Below are 10,156 nucleotides of genomic sequence, written 5' to 3'. Positions count from 1 at the left end.
TAAACAGATAAATAGAAAACCGAACAAATTCATGAGAGATTACTTAATTCATTTATAAAAATAATTATATTCAATCTTTCACATACATATGAAATGTGAATTTCATGACAAAGAATCAAAGAATTATTTGTAAGTTACTTTTGACCATTACTTGCTCGGAATCCGTATTTATCTAAAAACAAAAGTATATAAAGGATCTTTTATTAAAACCTTTTGGAAAGTAGATCAACAAATCCGAATAAGATACATTTAGATTCATCAATTACTTAGTCAACAATTACTCAATTACTCAATGACAACAAATAATTCACCTCAACCACCTAGTCCATCAACTCATACTGTTTCACAAACACCAACAATGACAGAACCAATTCCAACTTTAAAAACAAATTTAGGTCCTTCTTCACCTGAAGATCAACCTTTTAAATACGGACAAGGTAATGATAATTCTAATAATAATGAAAAATTATCAAGAAATCATTCTCGAGGTACGAATATAAATTCAGATAATAATAAAAATAATAATGGATTTAGTCCTTTAAGAGTTTATGAAAGTAGAGATGCAAATAATAAAAAAATGCCAGAATCTCAAACTACAAATAATTTAACACCTGCTAAATCTATTGTAGCAAGTATTATAAAACCTGAACAAGGTGGAAAAGAGAAAAAAATGGAAAAATTCAAATATTCTTGTAAGTTTACAATCATCCAATAGAATAAAAAAAAACGTTAAATTAATTTACATTTATAGTTTTTTCACCTGAAATGGCAATGTTTAGAAAATTAGCATTGAAATTGTTAATTGGTACTGTTGTTATAACTGTACTTGTTATGTGGTTGACATTACCATTTTATTGGGGTTCATGTGAGTCAAATAAAAACAATAAATATGAGATTATAATTGAACTAATTTTTTTTAAATGATCAGTGTGGAAATCTAATAAATATACCGATAAATTGACTGTAAGAATTATTGATAGGGATGGAGGAGAAATTGGACAAGCTGTTTCATCAGCATTGGTAAGTTGGTTTTTGTTCTTGGATTGATCTCCTTATCTATATGTCATGACATAATTTTCAAGTTCCCAATACAGTCTAAATATAGATTAAATTACTAATATCTTTTATATTTTACGTATATAGTTACAACAAAAGAATTTACGATATTTTATTACTTCTCCTTCTGAATTTCCAGATATTTCAGCAGTTGAAAATGATATTGTACAAGAAGGAGCATGGGCTTCTATAGTTATTAATTCTGGTGCTACTGAAACGCTTAATCAAGCTAGATTAATTGGAAATTCAAGCTATAATCCCTCTGAAGCTATTCAAGTATTCTATGCTCAAGCAAGAATGGAAACAGCTGTCAATAGTTATTTGATACCTTATATTCAACAAGCTTTGACTGCGATTTTATTTCAATTCAATGGAAGATCCGTAGCTGAATTGTGAGTTGATATTATCATCGTCCTCAACCTCTCTCTCTTCAAAAGCTCCTTATTAACGGTTTATCTGTCATAGCTTACAAGCAAATGCAAACAATGCTACTGCATTAACAACTCTGGCTGCTGCTCCTGCAAGCATATCAACTCCAGTATGGTACAGCTTAGTCAACCTTAGACCTTACGATCAACCAGTAGCCACAGCAATCACTCTTGTCGGATTAATCTACATGTTAATTTTCTCATTTATCATAACAATGTCAAATAATGCCGTTCGAGAAATTATAGCTCCTTTTTTAACAACAAAACATTATTTGATTTATCGAATTTGTGCACCTATTTCATTATATTCCGTAATTTCTTTCTTCTTCGCCATGATTAATTTACCTTTTAAAGTTCATTTTGGTGCTCATTATACATATGGTGGAGGTTTCTTTTTATGGTGGTTTACTGTTTTCTTAGGAATGGCTTCAGTAGGTCTTTCAACAGAATTCATGATCACTATCCTTGGACCGAAATTTATCTCTTTCTTCCTTTTACCTTTAATAATTGCAAACGTTTCGTGAGTGAAATTATCTTTTTTTTTTCTAATTCTATGTAAAACGATAATTGATAAATGCTTTGTAGGGTTGTATCTTTCCCTCATGAATTACAACCTTGGATCTATCGATACGGAGTTGCGATGCCTTTTTATAATGCTTCAAGAGTAGTTAGAACTGTAAGTTTAATTTTTTCGTTATTTACAATTATAGTATATTATTAGGGCTAATTGTCTCTTGTGATATAATCAGATAATCTTTAATACTAAAAATGATATTGCTAAAAATCTTGGTATCTTACTTGCTTGGATTGTTGTCAATATAATCACTATTAGCGTAGCTACTTGGTTATTTAGAAGAAAGAGTGTAAATGAACATAATAAGGAAATGGGAGAAAATGAATTAGATAAAGTTGAACAACCATAAATAAATTGATTGTTTCCTTGGCGCTTGTTCCGATTTTTAGGACTGTTATTTGGTTGATGAACCAAAATGTCAAAATCAATGCAAATAATATACACAGTAGTATGCTTTCTTACACGTATACATGCATAACTCAAAAGGATGTTAGATTGACTCTGCTCATGTTTTGGCTTACGTTACGAATTAGAAAGCATATTCCATCGTATATGCTACATGCATTCCGGGTGAATACGTAATTGCGAAATCGCCACGTGCTAGGCCGTTTTTTGTTTTTGAGATTTTTGGGATTTTTTGAATTTCGATGCGATTGACAGAAAGAAGTTGTATATTCATAAGGCATTTATACTCTTATTGTTGTATATCGATCGGACCTATTATCTTATTCCATCGTCCTTCTGTCAACACTTTTCCAAAGGAGATCGCCTACAAGTTGTCCTTGCTGAACAAATCAGCTTTACTTGTGTCTTCCTACATCTTCTTCGATATTCAGAATGATTCCCCAATCATCACTTGCTAGGGCTTCTTTAGCTCTTGGTAATGTCATTTCAAGAAGATCAGTGCTTGCATCAAGGAGTATAATCAGACCCTCTATTCTTACCTCAATTCAATCATCCAAATCGCAAAGCTTACAAGGTGAGTTTTATCCATCTATCTTATCATATATAAGTGTTATGAAGGTTAAAATTTTATTTAACTTACTTTTTCTAATGAATTAGCTATACTATCAAGTCGAGGTTATTCAGCAGCTGCTCAACCAAAATCAGAAGATGAATTCTTTGTATCTGATAATACCCCTTCCTCTTCTTCATTCGCCTCTCGATCTTCAAATCCATCGACAACAGAAGATGGTTTTTTTGCTCCTTCTTTAACTGAATCTCCTTCCTCTTCACCAACTATATCGTCTGAAGGATCTGATCGTACAGGACCTGTAAGAGATATAGTACCTTTTGAATCTTTAAAAGGCAAAATCAATCATGATACTTTGAAAGCGTTGACTTTCAAACCTTTTCAATTAAAAGCAATGTCAGAAGTTCAAAAACGAGTTTTAGGTTTAATGCCTTCTTTAGGAGGTGGACAATTGAGAGGACAAGCTAAGGAAGATGCTGAGGCTGTTGGACAAGTTGAAGAATTTAAAGAGAGAGAAGATCTTTTGGTAAAAGCTAAAACTGGTACAGGAAAAACTATTGTGAGTTTTGCAACTTTCGTTGTCCATCGAATCAAGGAAGAAATAACTAATTACGATAATTAGGCATTCCTTGTTCCTGCAATCGATGCTCGAATCAACAAAGTCAATGAATTAGTAAAGACTCCTTACCCAGATGGATCTATTCCAGATCGAGCAGCACAAGGTAGAAATGAAAGAGCTATAACACGATCCCATGTTGGTACATTGATTATCTCCCCCACCAGAGAATTGGCCACTCAAATTGCAAATGAAGCTTTAAAACTTTGTACATGGCACAAAGAAATGCAAGTTAGATTATTAGTTGGTGGAGAATCAAGACATCGACAATTAAAAGATTGGAAGAGAGGTAGAAAAGATATAGTAGTTGCAACCCCTGGAAGATTGAAGGATTTACTTTCTGAAGAAGAAGTTAAAACAGCTATTGAATTTGCGGATCAATTGATTTTAGATGAAGCTGATACGTTATTAGATATGGGTTTCTCACAAGATTTAAATCATATAATATCACATTTACCTAAAGAACGTCAAACTTTCTTATTCTCAGCAACAGTTTCTAAAGAAATCGCAGCTATAGCTAGGAAATCTTTAAAACAAGGACATAAAGTTATAGACTGTGTACCTAAAAACGAATCAAATGTACACCTTCATATTCCTCAACATTACACTATCGTACCTTCCGCCTCTGAACAAATACCTCACATCTTAAGACTTATTGCTCATGATCAATTCCTCAATCCTCATAGTAAAGTTATCGTTTTCCTAAATACTACCAAACTTACAATGTTAACTGCTACACTCGTAAGAGAATTGAAAGACTCGTTACCAAAAGATATCAATGTATATGAAATTCATTCAAGATTAGATCAAAATCAAAGATCGAGAGCTTCGGAAAGATATAGACGTGATACAAAACCTAGTGTATTAATAACTTCTGATGTATCAGCAAGAGGAGTAGATTATCCTGGTGTCACTAGAGTTATTCAAGTTGGTATGCCAGCTAGTGCTGAACAATATATACATAGAGTAGGAAGAACAGGTAGAGGAGGTAAAGAAGGTGGAAGAGGTGATTTAGTATTGTTACCTTTTGAAGAAGGATTTGTTAATAGACTTAATAAAATTCCAATTAAACCTGTACCAACAAGTGAATTAGAAAGGGAACTTTTAGAAATTGCTTCAAGTGAAGATTCAAAATATATTGAAAAATTAAATGGTATAAAAGAAGCAATTACACAATTAATGCCTTCTTTAGATTCTGAAGCAATTGAAGAAGTTTTCACATCAATGATAGGTTATTATATGGGTAAATCAGATCAACTTAATGTTAATTCACATGAAATTTTACAAGGTTTAAAAGATTGGTCAGTTGAAGCTGCTGGATTACCTGAACCACCTTATTTATCACCTGGTTTCTTACAAAAATTAGGTTTAGGAGGAGGTGGAGGAAATAGAAGATCAGGTGGATTTGGTAGATCTTCAGGTGGTGGTAATAGATCAGGAGGTGGTGGTGGTGGTTTTGGTGTAAATAAAAGATCAGGAGGAGGTGGTTTCGGTGGTGGTGATAGAGATCGTGAACCTAGAGTAAGAAGTGGAAGTTTCTCTTATGGTGGAGATAGAGATAGATCAAGTGGTTTCTCAAATAGGGATAGAGGGGACAGAGGGGACAGAGGGGACAGAGGGGACAGAGGGGACAGAGGGGACAGAGGGGATAGAGGAGATAGAGGAGATAGAGGGAATAAGAGGTGGTAAAGAAGAAGAAGAAGAAGTAGTCGAATCTTGACAATTTGAAACGCAAAAACCCATAATTATTGGGAAATTTTATAGATACAATTTTACCCCTCAGAACCATTTTACGCATTTAGTACGATTTCATATAAAAATTACCTTGTCTTACATCTGTTGTATTGATTTAATCTAAATAATCATGAACATGCATCGCAAATACACCTTTCATTGTAGATTTGTTTTCTTTCTGGCTCGGTCAATGACCGGGTCATTGTTTCATAATCGCAAGTTTTTTGCGATATTATTTGCCTCTCTCCCTCTAAGCTCTCAAATTGACCACTTTACGTAGACGGTCTCATCGAGAGTCCTCCTCTGTTTTCCCTTCAGGCGGCTTTGGCTCAGTCCTTTGAACCTTCTTTGGCCAACTGCTGATAGCATTTACCCTACACTCGTCCAAAGAATGCCACATTGTTGTTTCGGCCAAATCCGTCATATGATCGGTCAACTCGTTAATGTTTATTTAATACTCTAATCCTCTCTTGCTTTTGTTGATCAGATCAAATTGATTTTATCGTTACATCGATACTACTGATTGATTGATAACAAACAAAATGTCACTCATAGAGCGATTGACAGATATCTTATCAATTCAAATTTCACAATATGCACCTATCAATTTAAATGTACCTACTACACCTATTCTTCAAATCTCTAAATTTATTCATCACGTTACAACTACTCCTATTCATCCAATATATTTCCCATATTTAAGATTTGGTGTATTACATGCTATTAGAGTAACTACTGTTTGGGCTAATTTAACTAAAGGAAAAAATCAAAATGGTAGTGAGAGTGGTAGTGGTAGATTAGTTGATCTTTTTGGATATTTAGTTTTAGCTTGTAAGTTTAGTATTATTTTTTTTCTTATAATGATAATAATGTTTAAATGTTGATAAAAATAATAAAATTTTCAAAGGGGGAGGAAGTACAGTAATTTCTATAATTTTAAATCAACCTCCTTCATGGTTAATTTCAACTACACCTTGGATAATTTATATTTTAATTTATATTTTATTAATTTTAACAGGTTTATCAAAATATTTCATTAAAAATTGTCCTAAAATTATATTTAATTTAATTGGATCATTTATAGATTGTATAACAAGAGGAATAACTATAACTTCTATTGGAACTTTAATTTCTTCTTCTTCTATTTTTTTAAATGAAAATGAAAATGAAAATGAAAATGAAAAAGATTTAAATTTATGGACATATTGTTTATTAAGTGGTTTAGCAATTTCATCAGGAGGTTTAATTATTAGTACATTAGGATTAAATGAAAATGAATGGAAATTAAATACACCAAATTTATTAAAAGGTGGTTTTTTAAATACATTAGATTTTTGGGGATCAAGTTTAATTGGTTTATTATGGTTAATTTTAACAAATCAAAATCAAAATCAAAATTCTAATTTAAATCATTTTAGTAAATTTTTAAATTATTATTTACCTGATGAATTCAAAATTTCAATTTCAGAATTTGAAGGAAAAGAAAAGAAAATTATTGATATTTCACATGCTAGAGCTATTTGTGTTTTGGTTTTAGGTTTTTTATTAGCTACTAAAGCAATTATAATGACATTTAAAAATGATGGATTGGAGAAAAAGAAGAAACGGGTTAATAAATTAGATAAGAAAGAAACGTTATTTTTGGATGAAAAGAAAGAAATTCCTTCTAAAGTTGTTAAAACTCCTGTCAAGATTAAAGAAGGGAATAATAAGGTAACACCTCGAAAGAGTCCAAGAGCCAAATCAAAGTAGAAATACAGACAATGTTAATATATGCATACAATACAATAATAGTACAATAATTAATTTAATAAATCTGCACCTTTTTTCATCCATCTAAAAGTTAAACTAATTCTTAAATCTCTTAATATAGTTTCTAAACTTCCATCTTTATTTTCAATCGTATCTTCAATACAATCTTCTATACCATGTTCCCAATTCCATCTTACTTCATCAGAAAGTACATAAATAGTTTTAGGTGGCATATAAACTTTATAATTTAATTCATGTTCATTTTTTGAATTTGAAAAATTCATTATACATCCACCAATTAAAGAACAACCAATTATACCATCTGAATATCTATTTGGTAAATCTATATGAGATTTTATACCTTGTCCAGGTTGATAAAGATTAATTATAACTTGTCTAGCTAAATTTTGTTTAAATAATAATTTCAAGACGTCTTTTGGTAAAATAGATTTCAATAAATCATATAAAGTTTGAATCAAGATATTTATATAATCTGGTAAAGACGTTTTGAATGATGAAGAAGAAGATGATGATGATGATTTTGGAGAATCAAATAACATTACTTGATTTCTTTGACCGCCTAAAAACAAATCATTTGAAGATATAGCGTTAATCACATCATCTGTTATTTCGAATTATTTAGCTATAGCTTTAGAGTATTGGAAAATTAGGTTAAAACTCACGAACAATATTATCAGGTAATAAATTTGGAAATACCCATAATCCTGGTATATTAGGAGCGATCCTACTTGCTATTTTTGATTTTTTATCTTCAACAACATCATGTTCAACTTCCGAAAAAAGTGAATCAGGGGATGAGCCTCTTGTATTGCTCATATGTATCGTTTCTGTTCATCCCTGTTTCAACAATTAGAATATAATATTAAAATCAGAACAATCCTAAATTTATTGGATGATGTGATTTGTTATTCTATTCTATTGACCGCTCAAACCCGACGGAGATTCCGCACTAAACGAAAACCCACAAACTTATTACACGCGTAACACCTTCCCCCCTTTCAAAACTCCAAAGTCCCTGTTCTAATTAATCACCTTGAACTCTTTTCATTTTTCTTTTCATACAAGCTATCAGCTCAGCATTTACTTATTCATAAGATAAATATAAGCTACAGGAAAAAATAAACAAAATGTTTGCCAACTCACTCAGACAAGGTAAGCTTAAATTCTATTTGAAAGTCTATCGTTTAGTCTTTCAACGTAGCTTACAAGTCGACACGTATAGGTCTTCGAACCGCTTCTCGATCTTCCGGTATGTGCATTCCTCTCAATTGGCCCAAAATTTAACAAAGAGAGATCTAATAAATGATTTGCTCCCCAGCGAGAGCTTTCTCAACTCTCCCAGCTAGAGCTGCTGCTCGACCTTCTTTAGGTGCCGGTGTAGCTATGGGCGCTGCCGTTGCTGGTTACGCCATGTACGAAGGTGAGTCTTCACATTCATCAGCAAATTTTTGATCGCTCTACGAATACTACTTGAAATACTGATATTGACTCTGAAATCCTTCTCAGCCTCCAGATCCCCTCTTCTTCTCGAGTCAAAGACTATCGCAGGAGAGAAAGGTACTGCATCCGAAAGATCTTTCGTCATGGTCAGTATATTCATTCCTGTCAACACCAACAATGACTGACTCAGGGGTTTACGATACAGATCAAACCTGATGGTGTTTCAAGACAACTCGTCGGAAAGGTTAGCTTGCCTTTATTAACTCTTGCGAACGCTCAAGCTGACTGTTCACTTGACAGATTATCTCCAGATTCGAAGGTAAGCTGCATAAGGTTTGATTGCTGGTTTGTAATGATCAATCTACTTATAATGCATTACACACGTAGAGAGAGGTTACAAGCTTGTTGCGTGAGTGTAAACCCATCGTATGGCCAACGCAGAAGCTGACAAAACCTCTCATACAGTGTCAAATCTCTCACTCCTTCAGAGGCTCTTGCCAAGGAGCATTACTCTGATCTTTCCGCTAGACCTTTCTACGCTGGTTTAGTCAAGTACATCACTTCCGGTACTCCAGTCGTTGCCATGTGAGTGATAGTATTAAAAGACTCTGGTCGTAAAAGTAATCTATCTATATGAGTTATAGCTAATATACCCATTCTTGCAGGGTTTGGGAAGGTAAAGACGTTATCAAACAAGGTGTGAGTCAAGGCTTCTTTTTACGTTGAATCAGGCTTCAAATTCGTAGCCAACAAGCTAACATGGTAATTTGTGACTTAGCGAAGAATCGTGGGAGCTACTAACCCTCAAGATGCCGATCCTGGCTCTGTCAGAGGTCAATACGCCGTTTCAGTTGGACGAAACCTCATCCACGCTTCTGTGAGTGGTTCTGCCTGTCTAGGGTTTGACAATATGATTTCGATACTTTCTCTCCCGCTTGTCCGCCTTACGCTATACTTTGTTGCTTTGCAAAGTTCTTTGGAATAATGACCAACGTTGCTAATCGCAAAATGACAGGACGCTTTCGACTCTGCTACAAAGGAAATTGGTCTTTGGTTCGCTCCAGAAGAGCTCAGTGATTACGAGGTAAGTTTGTCTCTATTGTAGTTTCGAACGTCTACTGATATCGTTGCATATTTTAGCCTATCGCCTGGCCTTGGGTCATGGCTGACAACTAGATTTGATTTGTATAGCGATTTTAGTATGTCATAGATATTTAGGTAAATGTCATTTGTTAGAAAGTTATCAATACAATGCATTGTGATGCGGTTTTTATTTATATTTTACATTCCGTTTGAATCATACTGACATACAGAATCTGTACATATATAAATCCAATTTTAAAAAGTTAAAGCCAATTTTGGGAGAGAATATATTGAATTTAAGGTATATTTGTTGATAAATCAGTTAAATGATAAATACTTGCTTCTCTAAATCGGTACATATATCAACTAACTGCTTAATTTTAATCATTCTTGCTTGATTTAATTGGAAAAGGTATTTAACCGTCAAAAATATCAATGTATACTCATATAATGTTGATTAAAGTTTCCAGGATATCTCG

At 33.0% G+C, this 10,156-nt stretch overlaps 5 protein-coding genes across 5 annotated transcripts; 4 read left to right on the top strand and 1 right to left on the bottom strand.

The window, feature by feature from the left end:
- Positions 1–292: 292 nt before the first annotated feature.
- I206_101813 (uncharacterized protein) lies at positions 293–2,407 on the top strand (the record flags this gene model as incomplete). The annotated part of the gene is made up of 7 exons (XM_019158791.1): positions 293–692; positions 752–865; positions 929–1,020; positions 1,144–1,448; positions 1,522–2,004; positions 2,070–2,160; positions 2,234–2,407. 7 exons carry the CDS (start codon positions 293–295, stop codon positions 2,405–2,407), a joined length of 1,659 nt encoding a protein of 552 aa, XP_019008537.1.
- A 488-nt stretch (positions 2,408–2,895) lies between these two features.
- Positions 2,896–5,336, top strand: I206_101812 (uncharacterized protein; the record flags this gene model as incomplete). Its single annotated transcript, XM_019158792.1, has 3 exons — positions 2,896–3,037; positions 3,121–3,590; positions 3,654–5,336. The coding sequence occupies 3 exons, from the start codon at positions 2,896–2,898 to the stop codon at positions 5,334–5,336; spliced, it is 2,295 nt and encodes a 764-aa protein (XP_019008538.1).
- A 587-nt stretch (positions 5,337–5,923) lies between these two features.
- Positions 5,924–7,133, top strand: I206_101811 (uncharacterized protein; the record flags this gene model as incomplete). Its single annotated transcript, XM_019157927.1, has 2 exons — positions 5,924–6,212; positions 6,289–7,133. 2 exons carry the CDS (start codon positions 5,924–5,926, stop codon positions 7,131–7,133), a joined length of 1,134 nt encoding a protein of 377 aa, XP_019008540.1.
- Positions 7,134–7,183: 50 nt separating this feature from the next.
- I206_101810 (uncharacterized protein) lies at positions 7,184–7,970 on the bottom strand (the record flags this gene model as incomplete). The annotated part of the gene is made up of 2 exons (XM_019157928.1): positions 7,184–7,755; positions 7,817–7,970. The coding sequence occupies 2 exons, from the start codon at positions 7,968–7,970 to the stop codon at positions 7,184–7,186; spliced, it is 726 nt and encodes a 241-aa protein (XP_019008541.1).
- A 311-nt stretch (positions 7,971–8,281) lies between these two features.
- Positions 8,282–9,770, top strand: I206_101809 (uncharacterized protein; the record flags this gene model as incomplete). The annotated part of the gene is made up of 12 exons (XM_019157929.2): positions 8,282–8,306; positions 8,377–8,403; positions 8,473–8,574; positions 8,661–8,740; positions 8,800–8,838; positions 8,895–8,913; positions 8,982–9,003; positions 9,060–9,179; positions 9,260–9,293; positions 9,373–9,471; positions 9,610–9,678; positions 9,735–9,770. 12 exons carry the CDS (start codon positions 8,282–8,284, stop codon positions 9,768–9,770), a joined length of 672 nt encoding a protein of 223 aa, XP_019008542.2.
- Positions 9,771–10,156: the final 386 nt, after the last annotated feature.

Source organism: Kwoniella pini, chromosome 2 (genome assembly GCF_000512605.2).
Source record: "Kwoniella pini CBS 10737 chromosome 2, complete sequence".
Classification (NCBI taxonomy): Eukaryota; Fungi; Basidiomycota; class Tremellomycetes; order Tremellales; family Cryptococcaceae; genus Kwoniella; species Kwoniella pini.
The sequence above is the reverse complement of the archived record's forward strand: the minus strand, read 5'-3'. Positions and strand labels throughout refer to the sequence as shown.